We start from the raw sequence: 14,007 nt of genomic DNA, 5'->3' as shown, positions 1-14,007 counted from the left end.
TCAACACGCAGGAATAGAAGCTGCCATTTGTAGAAACAAAGCTAAACACCACTACTACCACTATGCCAAGTATACGACCACCACCACGAAGAATAATCACTAGACTATATAACAACAGCATCCCATGTCCGAAATGGCACCGAAATAAAGTATCACTCCTATCTTTCTTGTTCTCTTTGTTTTGTCGGGGAACGGGGGAGTGGAATGCAGGCTTTAAAATCCTATACTATTAGGGCGTCAGTTATGATGAAATTAGATTTGAGTCCTTAAGAATAAACTTCCCATGGTAAATGTTTTGTTTTTTGTTTTATGCAACTGATTGACAAATTGCCCTACGGTGTTTTATTAGTAGCCATGATAAAAATCATGGGCATACATACTCAGGCTGGATTCGAACCAACGACCCCCTGATCACCGGACAGGCGTTTTTGTTTTATTTTGTTTTGTTTTCTTCCTTTTTTTTTCCAAAATACCTTTTCGTTACCAGAATTTTCCTTTGGGGCTTTGGGAAATCCATGTTGACCGACTCAATTACATTAAAATAGTGACGGCTGCCACTTTATCATTACCATTTTCATGATCATGATGAGTTTTGGCCCGAGGTGCTTGTTGACGGAGAAGATGTGGAGGAGGCGGATGTAGAACAGAATGAGAGTCAACGAGTGCAAGATGCGCGCCGCCTCCAGGTATCCTGGAAAGTGACGGAGAACGGTGCCGGCTGAAAATAGGACCATCGTGAGCGTGTCCACCAAGTAGTAGTAATTGCGCAGCCACGAGTGAAAGAACTTGCGGCAGTTGAAGAATCCCCCGATCGAAATCATCTATTTCCGCCGGATAAACAAAACAAAAACAAAAAAGAAGTAACAAAATTGAAACGTGCATAAGATAATTCACAATCAATGAACCAGCAACGAGGCCTCAATCTGAATACGCCCTCATAATGGAGGAGTACCTTATTATGGGCGACTGTATACGAGTGTCACAAAGCACCGCAAAAATGGGGGAAAAACAATGCGCGAGTTCATGAAGTTTCATAATGAATATGTTTGCCTTATGGCAAAAGGAAAGAGAGTAGGTGAAGAATGAAGACGAATACAATGGTCATATTTAAATTGCAGCAACATCACTCTTTCCATACAAAAGTGATACTCAATAGCAATAAGATCTCAAGTCTTGTGTCTGAGCACAGACACACGCACACACATAGACCCGTTTTGTGCCTTTCGTCTGAACAGTGTTCTCACCTGTCTGAGGGTCTCTATAATGAGCGTACAGACCCAGCCGATGAGTACGTACTCGGACAGTGAAGGCTCTGGGTGGAAGTCACACAGGATTACGTAGCTAAACAAGACCAGGAACACCAGATGGGACATCTGCGACACGTGCATGAAAAAGAAAACAACCTAAAACATACCATAGACTTCTTCTATTAGCAATATCGGCATTATCGTATTTAATTGGTAGTGTCTCTGATCTTACATCGTATGCCATTCACTGCTTGTGAGAGTTTTAAACATATATTATCTTCGGTTTGTTCTAGGTGTAGCAACTTGTTTTGAAAGTTTTTTTTTTTGTAATAAATCAGCAATAACTACTTTATGCAGTAGTCTCGTAAACGACTATTTCATACTCTATTGTCAATGTTACTCCGTTTCAAAAGCGCTTCTTTGTTTACAAAGGCATTCTGTTCGGTATCATCTATATGCAGACGATATACAAGTTTTTGTATCTTTTCCACCACATCAAATCCAAGCATCTTATGCACTGCGCTGTCTAGAAAATTGCATCACTGATATTGATGCTTGGATGAGGTCTAACTCATCTCTAAACCACAGCAAGTGTGAATTTATCCTTTTTGGTTCTAAATCTCACTTGAATAAGTTGGATATTAATTGTATTTCGATTGTAGGTAATGATATTCCTCTGTCAAAGTCATGTCACAATCTGGGTGTTGTGTTTGACTCTCACATGGCTTTGTCTGATCAAATCACCAACATTTCTAAATCAGTCCGTTATCAATTGCGCAATATTGGTTTTATTCGCAAGTATTTGACTCGCTCTGCCACGGAAAAACTTGTTCATGCACTTATTTCTTCACGCCTTGATTTCGGTAATGGTTTGTTTTTCAATCTACCAAACTCGCAAATTGCCCAATTACAAAAGCTACAAAATGCCGCTGCACGTATTGTTTCTTTGTCAAGTAAACGCAGTCATATCACACCTATCCTGAAGAGTCTTCATTGGTTGCCTGTACAGGAGCGTATTCGGTTTAAGATACTTCTTTTGGTTTATCACGTTATTGAGGGAACAGCTCCTGATTACAATGTTTGTTTGTTTCGTCAATACCAACCTTCACGAACTCTTCGATCCTCAACTTCAGGTCTCTTACATATTCCGTTTTCTAGGAAATCTTGGGGGGAACGAGCTTTCGCTCACGCTGGACCAACACTGTGGAATTCACTTCCTCGTGAGCTGAAAGACTCAGGCTCTATAACATCTTTCAGGAGTAATTTAAAATCCTATTTGTTTAGCAGTGCATTTTGAAGACCAGTGTCTTTTGAAGACAGACTTTCATGTCTTCTGCTTCTTCATCTTCTATTACGGTGATGTACTTGTATCTTCAGTCTGTTTGCTTTGATGTACAATAATTGTAAAGCGCCTTGAGCATTTAATCAAAGTGGAGAACGGCGCTATAGAAATTGTATGTATTATGTATTATTATTATTATTACAAAACAAAAACAAAAACACACTCAAAAAAAAAAAAACACACACACACACAAAAAAAAAATCGCAATCCCGCCACGGCATATTTTGTTGTTGTTGCAGCGCGGGAAATGTAGTCCAACTTCAAGTTGATCAAAGCATGACTTTCACATTCATGTTTCCATATTTTTTTTTTCGCAATCATCACGAATTAAATGAGACTTCACCGTGAAAAGAGACAACATACCACGTAGTATCTGAAGTTGATGGCGGGAGCGCTAAGGAAGAGCGGGATGCGTTTAGTGAGGGGAACCCTGTTATTCTCCTCCTGTCGGACGAAGGCGTCCATGTTGACCGTCTTGTGTTTGAAGATGTCATCTAGAGGTAGCAGGCTTCGCAAAGACAGATATCAAGATATAAAAATATATAGAAATAAATCCCATGTCTTAACCCTAACTAGACCGGGGGGGGGGGGGGGCTAACCCTAGCCGCCCCCCCCCCCCCCCCCCCCGACGTTCCGCGATGTATCGCTATCGCGAAAAGCTATCGCTTCGATGTTCATGACTTTTTTTCTTTCGAGTCTCCCGCATCTTTTGACACCGAATTTGCGATGCCCGGGTGCGCGGTTCCGAAGTTGCGCATAATTATGTACATGTATGTCAGACCAAAAATTGCTCAAAAACGTGAATTCGTGTACAATTTGAATGCAAACTGTACTTACAGGCAATGTTCATAAAAGCATGATTATTTTGGAGTTTTATTGATTAAAATCAATTGATAACATAATATTTTCCTGTTCGGAACAATGTCCGGGACAAATTTCATCGAAAAAACAATGAAAAATATAAAGTCCAAAAAACATCGAAATACATACGAAATTCATATAACAATCAAATACTTTAAAATTTTTCCCATGACACAAATGTACCTAAACAGCCCGGCCTAGTGAGGGTTAAATCACATATTTCCATAGCATGACATTCGTGGGACGATTATTGAACATCGCTTTGTGACATATTCATGGCAAGGGTGAACTCCATACAATCCAGGCAACTAATCCAGCAAAATATAATAGATTATGTGGATTGAGAATATAGTCATTCACACTTGTAAAACGACATGCCATATTAGTTTACATGTTACAGGATCATGAATGGAAGACAGACAAAATATCGTATTGTTTATGATAGATTTACACAACAAAAGCTGAAGATCGGAGATTAAGAAGATATCTGTTTGTTTGTTTGTTTGTTTGTTTGTTTGTTTGTTTGTTTTTGCAGCCCAATTTCACGACAGCAAACACTAATACTTACTGTTACTGATGATGGTGATGATGAACATAACAAAAGTAGCAATGAAGATAAAGATAACAGTGGGCAACATTTCAAGAAGTACAAGGCAGTGTATTAATATTTTCTACACTCATTAATAATACTATTACAACTATATATTACGGCTATTACTGCTACCACTGCTACTACTACTGCTACTACTACTATACTACTACTACTATACTACTACTACTACTACTACTACCTGCTGCTACCACAATACTACTACTACTACTACTACTACTACTACTACTACTACTACTACTACTACTATATTACTATACTACTATAAACTACTACTACCTGCTGCTACTACTATACTACTGCTACTACTACTATTACTACTACTACTACTACTACTACTACTACTACTACTACGACTACTACTACTACTTCTACTACGCTAGGCGGCCTAGTATCGCTATGTGTACCGCTATTACCTCTGTTACGACTACACTACCGCCGCTACTACTACCACCACATCACCAACACCATGACTACCGCCACAATCACTACTACTACATTACTACTACTACTGCCACTAATGTTACTACTGCTTTGTGCTTTAACCACACCTGCTGCCATCACCACATTGATACTTGTTACTCAGATGGTGTTGAGAAGAAAAAAAAAAAGATAGGGAATACACTAAGTTTAAAGCTCACGTAAAATTGGGCGCCGGACTGTTGGGCGTGAATGTCACCGAATTGAAGACGACGCTTCCCGAGTCGCTGATTATTGAGTCCCGTCTCGCTCGATTCATCTGGCTAGCATCCTCGTCGTCATCCTCATCGAAATTAAATCGACCACAGGCTCTCGACTTCGATGCTTTCGTCTACAAAACAAAGTTTACAACTATCGTAAGCGCAATGCACTTGGAAGATACATCGGTACGGTTCGTATATGTTAATACAACCATTAAGTGGATAATATGCTGAAATATGGAATTACTCATACATGTAACTGCGTAATAATCAGAACTCTGAGTGGTAACTATGAATAGGTTGCGTTTGTTTAATTATTCAAGATACGGCGCAACAAGGTTAAATTGGTCACTTGAAAAAAAAACAGCTTCAAAACATTGAAGTGACCTGCAGTAGGCGATAAAGATCCAGTATTCGCAGAAGTTTCTGTTTTAGGAAAAATCAGTACATTGTGAATTCATTACTGTACTCGAAGAATGTACCTGTAGCGTCACGCTGTACTGCCTGTCTTTTTCCTCGTCAACAAACCGGATTCCAGTGAGGGCGAATGGAGGAAAGAATGTAGCCAGCCACGTCTGTCGGTAAATAAAGAGTCATAATGGCATTTTTCTCAGGCTTATCATTCAAGATTAAGTCAACAAAAGCGACATTAAAAACAATAATGATTAGAAACATGTTATGCACAAGTCTCTTTTGAATCATAGTGATTTGAATACTTTCCATTCAAAAAGTTTGTCACAAGTAATTTTGGTAATTGCTTTACATCACGAAACAGATGATTTACAAGAGGTGAAGACTGCAGTTTGAAAGCAGCAATGAGCGAAAGTCGTGTAACATTCAGTTGAAAAAGAAACAGCACTCAGTCATTCAATGATAGTGATCATATGAAAGACGCAGTTGAACATAATAAATCCATTGCTCAAAACAATGGGCAAGCAGTAAGCCAATCACATTGTAGGATTGGATGAGAACAGACCTTGAGGAGACCATTTTGTCGAGATATTCTTCCCATCCACAGGTCATTGAGCACGTTCTGCACTGCTGGGTGGGCGATGAAATGTTTGTCATGGGCTGCAGCGGCCAGACACAGACAGGACACGTTGCCCCACTCCGGCATCTCACGGATGAGGAGCAGGGAAGTCCTCCGACGGTCCTCCCGGTAGCAGTCGTCGAGGACTCCTAGTGCCAGTTTCTCGTAGGTTCTGCAGCCATCGTAGTGACGAGAACAATAGTACTGACGATAAGTAATGGTTACAATAATAATAATAATAAAAGTAATGATGATGATGATGATGATGATAATAATGACAATGAAAAAAATAACAATAATAATAATAACAATGGTGATTATAATGAATGTAATTACCGGTATCATTATCATTATTATCATGATGATTGTTATTATCATTATTATAATTATAATTATTTTTTATTATCATTATCATCATCATCATGATCATTATAATCAAATTATCAGGAACAAAAATGTGATCGGTGAGGTAGTTTGTTTTTATTTGTGCGTTTCTGCGTTCAGATCCACTTGAAGTACTAGTACTATGGTCGACTCTTGTATGAAAGTAACGTATGCATAAATTCTAAAATTAATGAAAAACATAAAAAAAACAGGTCACTTTGAAATTTCAACATGCGCCTCTACCATTTTCCTTGTGAGCTTGAAGATTTTGAAAATGTTTATATGATTATGTTCACAAAAAGTTTATCTTTTTATCCTGATCATACTCATCTAATTTGCATAGAATAATGACAAAGATATTGCTACAGTATTGCACTATTTCCCTTGATACACAAACTCATGAATGGAATGAGACTGAGAGATCAGGGCCCCATTTCGTAAAAGATGTTAAGATAGCAACTCTTGCTGGAATGGCAACTTCCAATAGCAACAGCCAATCAGGAAGCTGGATTCTTGTCGTTACCATGACAATTACCACTCCAGCAAGAGTTGCTATCATATCAACTTTTTATGAAATGGGGCCCAGTAGAACATTGTATAGGTAACTTAATATTCTATATAAAACACTTTTTATCAAAGGTACAGGGTTTTGTTGTGTCCATAGTGCACAACAATTTGTAGGGACGCTAAAAACAATAGATTCAGCTCATTAAATACCTCCACGAATAGATAACAATGAGTGTAACCATGAGGATATGCTTTACGGTCACTCTTGACTCTTGATCTTACCTCAAGTGGTCCTGAAGATCCGCCAACTTCTGCGGTTCCGTCTCGAGATGGTGCATGGATCGCATGATGCGGGTAGCAACGAGTGCTCCACCCATCCACGCTTTACCCTCTTCCCAGAACAGCTGGGCGGTCTCAACGCGGTCTTGCAGGACTGCCCAGAGGAACAGCTCGCGACAGGGACTCAGCACCGGTGGTGAATCTGACATTATTGACGAAAGAGGCAAAAATGGAAAAATCTAATCTTACCCATATAGTCTTTGTTATCAAAAGTTCAGTTATTGATTTTAAAACCTTGGAATATGGCCCCCATGTACATATTTATTATGCCTTTAAATCACCGCAACGTTGAATGATATATTAAAGACAAAGGTAACAGGTTCTTTTAGTTTCATTCTAATCAGCTCCCTCGGATGCTTAGTCATCAGATGTAATCGGTATTTTTTTTATTAAGTACTATTGCATGATGTTTGCAGTGATATAGATATCAGTACTGTCTATCAACACGCATTATCAAAAATATGTGATTTAGTCAATATGTGGTACAGCTATGATGGATGTGGTAATGGGAAAAGAATATTAAAAATTCCACCACTTTATCGAACCTGGATAGCGGACATAAAAACTTTAACTTTTATGGCCAAGTAAGGTATCTGGTGAAATTCGACTAAAACTAATACACGAATTAAATCATGGTCACAATACAGATGTGATCTTGAAGGTACCCTTGAAGAGACCACACTCTAAAAACGCAAATGTTGAATCAACATTTAAAAGGGCCGAGGATTGACAGCATTTTTGAAGTGTTGCATCCAACTTTTAAGATAACATTTTAAATGTTGAATCTAGCAGGAAAACCAACACTTTGAAAATGTTGTCACTCCTCGGCCCTTTTAAATGCTAATTCAGCATTTGTGTTTTTAGAGTGCATGTCACCCAATACATCTATAGAGTGTAAACGGAAAGTTATTCATAGTGTAAGCAAGTGAAATTGACGAAGTGTGCATGTCGACAGGCCTGTAATCACTTGAATTGACATTTGAACCAAAATATAACCTAATAATGCTTTGGTATCCATGCACAACAGACAACCAGAAAAATGGAAGTTCTGACCTGGACGAAGATAGTGCGGCTCATAAGCGTGGGTGGTTAGATCTTTGATGACTGCCCCTACTGCGGAGAGCTCGATCGGACCGTAATTCTGTGAGAGAGGGAGTTAGGATGACAGATGAAAGATCATTCTTTAATACTCTTACTTCTAAATCTTCAACAAGATGGAGTACAGAGGAAAATGCTGTGAAAAAATGATTCGTGATATAATGCTTTTGTGTCATGTACCCAAAAAATGTATTTAACAGCGGCTATTCGCATTATCATAAATGGCCACAGCAGAACTAATCCATAGAGGTAGAATCAATTTCTAGAGTAATATCACTAGGGAAGTCAAAGTATTCATAACTGCTTTGATCAAGTACTCACACTTCCGCTTTTCTTTCTTAGCAGTCGGTACAACAGTGAGTCTTCGTTCACCTAGCAGTTGGGGGAAACAATGGTAACACAAATCAAAAGAAAATAGACATTAAACATGATTCGGAAAAACAATAAGGAGATAATAGAGAAACAGAAGCTGATCTTTAGCACAAAATGGGTAATTCACTACAATACAATCTATGATTATGTCAAACAAACTTCTTTTAAGCTTTTATAGTTGTCAAATCAATGTATGCTTCCGTCAGTTCACAAATTCATATTAAATAATAGCCTATAAAGAAATCTTATACATCTTAAGCTGCTGACAAATAGCAGAAAGAAAAAAAGAAGAGAAGAAGAAGAAATTACGAGAGTGAAAAAAGGAATGTAGCATGAGACTAAGAGAGGGGGAGAGAGGAAGAGATAGACGAAGGGGATAAAGCAAACATATCAAGGCTGAAGAAAAACCACTCTGTAATCAAACATGGTTTGCCTGCCTTATAATTCCCGTGTATGTATATCATGTTATCCTTTCTGCATAAAAACCAGAGCCCCTTCGTCAAGTTAGACTAGTGTCTGTGTTTGGTGTGACCAATCCCACACGTTCGTCGTCTCACCTCATTGTACAGTCTCCGGAGCTCGCCGGCGTGGAGGTACTTGTCCAGTTTGATGTTGATGTTCAAGAAGAGTCGGATGAAGTCTGTCTGGTCGTTGACCAGCGCCATTCGAAGCGCCTCGGACAGGTCAGACGACTGCAGCAAACAAAATTTGGGACAGATTTGGACATTTTCCTACAGCGTATAGTGCACCAATTTGAGTTCTAGAGATCCTAGAGATTCTTCCCTATCTACCGTTCATATTCTTCCCCGATAGTGTTGATAAGATAACTGCAAACGTCATTCAATATGATTTCATGAAAACAAAAAAAAAATCTTTATTTTAATGAAATAATTAATTATGTGAATTGTACACTATATCGGTACATTTCTTAAACTGGATAACAAGAAGACTGTCTTCATTTTGTATTACCATGAAACAATGTTGTACCTTTAAGTCATTACTTGACTCCAAGTATTCCCACTTTTGCAGTCATAAAATTACTCAAAAACTTTGAGCAAGTGACTTTGCGTTACATTATGTAAATAAGATCAAACAAGCGAATAATATTACTAACAAATCCATTTTCTTCTTGAAATTTCTTGTGAGAGCGAATTTTCAATTGCTATCATCAATCATGCAAAAATCCGTTCTGGATCCAAACCACACCTTCCACTTGTATTGAGCCAGGAGTTGTTTTTGAGCCAGTTCAACTCGTTTCCAGATCACTGCATATGCCATGTGTAGTTGGTTTTTCAGCCGAGAACCTTGTGATCCTGGATTTTTTTTTAACCAACAGAAATTTTCGAAATAATGTCAGATATATGTAACAGCGGATATAGCGATGCTTACAAGCAGAAAATATTTTTTCTTCTTTTTTTTTTGCATGGACTTTGTAGATGTTTCGCCTACTCTTTACTGGAAGGTGAATAAACTTATCTTTGTAAAAAATGATGGAGTAGTTAAATTTTAGGTACATAATACTTTGTTCGCTTTATCGTACTCCACCATCTTAAAACTACGGACATATTCATTATCATTGTCATCATCCACATTCTCTAAATGTATGTAGGCTTACATGATTGTATATGATTATAAACTAATGAGCATTAGAAATATCGTGCGAGCATTAACCCCCCTCCCACACACACACACACACAAACACTCATACTAAAAAAAAAAAAAAAAAAAAAAAAAAAAAAAAATCTCCGCGGCCTCTGCGACGAAAGTGTCCAGGTTGCACAGAGCAGTGGACAAAATTGTGTATTGAAAAATTGCCTGGTTTCGCCAGCCAAAGTAACGACAATGCTTTTCACTTGTTTTCTTTCTTTTCATTTTGTCATCATATTGTTATTGGCTATTGATGGTCTAAAAGAAGGAACAGGAATTTGCATTTAATTGATTAACAACTTAAAGATGCGATAAGATTGTTCCAGTGATATTCTTTTCCTCTTTTTTTTTCTTCCGCCGGCAATGAATCTATGTCCCCTTCGAAACTACAATCCCGAGTCCTTCCACGTCAACGATTATGAAACCAACCTTTCAGGAGCGCTCGGAGGAAGGCCTCGTCGATGTCGATGTTGGGTGAGCCATCCACGCTGTCGAGCTCGTAGATGTTGAGGAGATGCCGCTGCCTGATAATATCGCTAAGCCGTGCAAGGAGTTCAGCTGACTCGTCAGCGGGGATGACAGTCTTGAACTCGCTGGTCATAATGTCGTGCAGCATTGCTTTGTCCTCGACACTGTTATGACACGTAGAAAGTGCACAGAGAGTTATGTTAAAAAATATGATATAAAACAAAACACATGGAGAAAGGACTGATAGGATGATTTTGCATCCTTAAAAACGGTTGTATGTTTTGTAAGACCAGTGAGAAATTGATATTTTTTTCTTCGCATTACAATGTATTAAAAGTCGATTTCTTTCAAAAGGCTTTAGATGTTATTTTGTCATAATCATTTTATAACACTCGGCATTTCGTGGAAGCCCTGTGATTTGACGCAAATGAGATGCCTATCAAATTACATCGCAGTCGCACAGTCAAGTTGTCCCATTATGTGCTTCTTGGCTAGGGTTGACAACCTATCAATGAACACACACCCAGCTGTATACTGCCTGTGGCGGCAGATTCGTACGTATGAGTTTACTCCGATAGGATTCCATTCTTTCTGTGTCTTTGTATTCTTTCATTATATCAGCACAGTCTGGCATTAATCACGTTCAGACGGTGATCATTACCTTCGAAGATAAGTTCGGAGGTAAGTATGGGGCGCCAAAGTGTCGCATGGTCTCTTTTGTAACGAAATCGGTCATTTCGTCGACAAGTGACAATTTTTGTCCAGAAATGGCATTTTTTAAAGAAATTAAATGACCGCTTTCGTGACGAAAGAGACCATGTAACACTTGGCGCCCCATAGTTGCTTATGAGTTTATCCTCAAAGTTAACGATCACCGTCTGAACGTTACTAGTATTAAAAACTAAACGCTTAAAACATTTTCAGCAATGAGAAGGCATTCATGCTGTGAGACGGAGTCGGTACAACAATTATTATTCAGATTGAGCAGTACATGAAGCGTGAGAACATAGACATAAAAATGATATAAGCATGAATACAAATATAGTTGTATTCCCAAGTCATTGTCCTCATAATCATCAGACTTTATCACATCTTGAAGAATGGGTTACTTCTAATTTCCTCTCCAGTGTAAAGAAAGGTAAGCCGGTGACTCACCCGAGCTTGTAGGCCTTTGCGACGACGTCTGCGCAGCCATACGAGCCGGCCAGAACGAGCACGGGGATGCGATTCGTGACGGCACTGTGTACAGCTCGAATATGATGCGGCCCGCCATTCACCAGAAAATAGACAATGGGTACTCGTGCTGCAGTGATCAAGTTAGAGTCAGAGTCAGCGGCACACAAAGGCTAATGATCAGTGCTCAGAAGGCGGAAAAAATGAACAAAACAGGAATGATGTGATGAAAAAAATTCAGAAGAAAAGGGAAGAAAGAGGAAATGAGGATATCGGAGAAGAGAACGAATATGTACGTAATTAAAAGAAAAATAAGACACAGATTACGACAAGGATGAACAGAAATATGAGGAATAATATGGAAAATCAGCTAGGTAATCAATAAATCAACAAATTCCCCTACCCTTGAACACAAAAGTAATGTTACAGGTACTAAAAAAATAATAATAACAACAACAAAACGGAGTGTGGGAGACAGCTTTAGCAAGTTTGGTGCCCTCACCCTTGTTACTATGAGTGATGTTGCGCATAGCTATCTCCTGCTCAACGAGACTTCGCAGTTCAATCTCCGAACCCGGCTGGTCTAGGCGGCCTGGACCATCGCCACTGTCGGGATGGGTTGACCCTTGACCACCATCCGTAGTGAGAAGAGCGTAGGGATAGTTTGGATCTAGCATTCGTTGCTCGGCCATCGCCTCGGAGCCTATTCCGTACACCACCGGGCGGTCGTTCTAGGGGTAGGAGAGAAAAATGTACCCCGCCAAGGAGGCCGAATTCAAATTCAATTAATGAGATAGAACAAATCATAAAGTGATTATATGGAAAACGCTAATTTAATGCTGAAGCTGAAATCTGGAACCGTTCGCATTTCGAAAGCTTTCACCCCTCCTAGAAAGTCTTCAGACATACACGTATCGTCGTATAATCTGAAGATTATTGTATGAAAATTATCCGAATTTTGATATAAATCGTAATCTATATGCAGAGGGAAATGTGGATTGATTCTTTTTTTTTTTGTAGACGGTTCAGCTTTGTGATAATCTTAAAAGATTGGCAAACTGAATGCTGAATATTTCATTTAAAAAAAAAAGATCTCTTATTTACGAATACCCAAAATATGATCGTTTCAACTTATAACTTACAACTTATAACTTATAGCTGCAGATTTCCTGACATGCCCTTAAGCTTCTGCTAGCGATCATTTCAACCAACGAGTATACTCTATGACATATTAGATAACTGTTAATCATCAATAATCAACGTAAATACTTGTAATGACTGATTTTGTCATGAATTAGAGATAGGTTTATATTTATGTATATGATATATATGATATACTATATATATATATATATATATATATATATATATATATATATATATACGTTATAAAGGCTTATATGTTTATTTTACACCACACCTATCAATAAAGAAATTAATATCATGTCATAGCACCCTCAACTTAATCGGTCAGCAAATGCAACAGCGATAAAATTTAATTGCGGAAACCAACCAAAGAATTAAGGAGTGTAATCCACCAAACCAACCTGTGCACCGTCGATCAATGCCTGAAAACCCTCAATGTCTCGCAGTGACGTCATGGCAATAGCGGCCACTTTGGCTCTCGTTCTCCTAGCCCCTGCAGCCACAGCGTGGTCCCTCAGTGCCTCGCCTAGAGTCTTCACTATCCCTCGGTTCAGTCCACTGGAGATAACCCATGCACCTGTTCATGCAAACAACATATGACATAAAGACAAAGAGAGATAGAAACAAAGAGACAGACATCATGACAGACAGGAGATGGTTATTGCAACTGATTGACAAATTGCCCTACATCGACGTAAATAAGCACTGAATTGATCAGTGTTTTAGTAGTAGCCATGATAAAAAATCATGGGCGTACATACTCGAGCAGGATTCGAACCTACGACCTCCTGATCACCGGACAGGCGTCATCTCCACTAGACCACCGAGCTTTCGCCCGACAGCAAGTGTTGGTTCTAATCCTTATAGCATGCAGCGGGTACTGCTTTTGTTATTCAAATTCATGAAAATTCTTCCGTCGAGGTGTTTTCATTGCAACTGATTGACAAATTGCCCTACATCGACGTAAATAAGCACTGAATTGATCAGTGTTTTAGTAGTAGCCATGATAAAAAATCATGGGCGTACATACTCGAGCAGGATTCGAACCTACGACCTCCTGATCACCGGACAGGCGTCATCTCCACTAGACCACCGAGCTTTCG

At 38.9% G+C, this 14,007-nt stretch overlaps 1 protein-coding gene across 1 annotated transcript in view; it reads right to left on the bottom strand.

The window, feature by feature from the left end:
* Positions 1-14,007, bottom strand: part of LOC140233453 (transient receptor potential cation channel subfamily M member 5-like) — a 36,044-nt gene that overhangs the window by 3,171 nt on the left and 18,866 nt on the right. The window contains exons 4-18 of the mRNA XM_072313604.1: positions 13,306-13,481; positions 12,261-12,489; positions 11,741-11,888; positions 10,547-10,749; positions 9,677-9,783; positions 9,028-9,162; positions 8,420-8,470; positions 8,054-8,141; positions 6,944-7,142; positions 5,717-5,942; positions 5,223-5,315; positions 4,702-4,871; positions 2,953-3,097; positions 1,245-1,373; positions 570-821 (exon numbers count right to left, since the gene is read on the bottom strand). Coding sequence (XP_072169705.1) covers positions 570-821; positions 1,245-1,373; positions 2,953-3,097; positions 4,702-4,871; positions 5,223-5,315; positions 5,717-5,942; positions 6,944-7,142; positions 8,054-8,141; positions 8,420-8,470; positions 9,028-9,162; positions 9,677-9,783; positions 10,547-10,749; positions 11,741-11,888; positions 12,261-12,489; positions 13,306-13,481 — 2,351 coding nt within the window. The remainder of the gene's footprint in view (positions 1-569; positions 822-1,244; positions 1,374-2,952; positions 3,098-4,701; positions 4,872-5,222; positions 5,316-5,716; positions 5,943-6,943; positions 7,143-8,053; positions 8,142-8,419; positions 8,471-9,027; positions 9,163-9,676; positions 9,784-10,546; positions 10,750-11,740; positions 11,889-12,260; positions 12,490-13,305; positions 13,482-14,007) is intronic.

The sequence above is a fragment of the Diadema setosum genome, chromosome 1, assembly GCF_964275005.1.
Source record: "Diadema setosum chromosome 1, eeDiaSeto1, whole genome shotgun sequence".
NCBI classification, from domain to species: Eukaryota; Metazoa; Echinodermata; class Echinoidea; order Diadematoida; family Diadematidae; genus Diadema; species Diadema setosum.
Note: the sequence above shows the minus strand (reverse complement) of the source record. Positions and strands in the feature narration are given on the sequence as shown.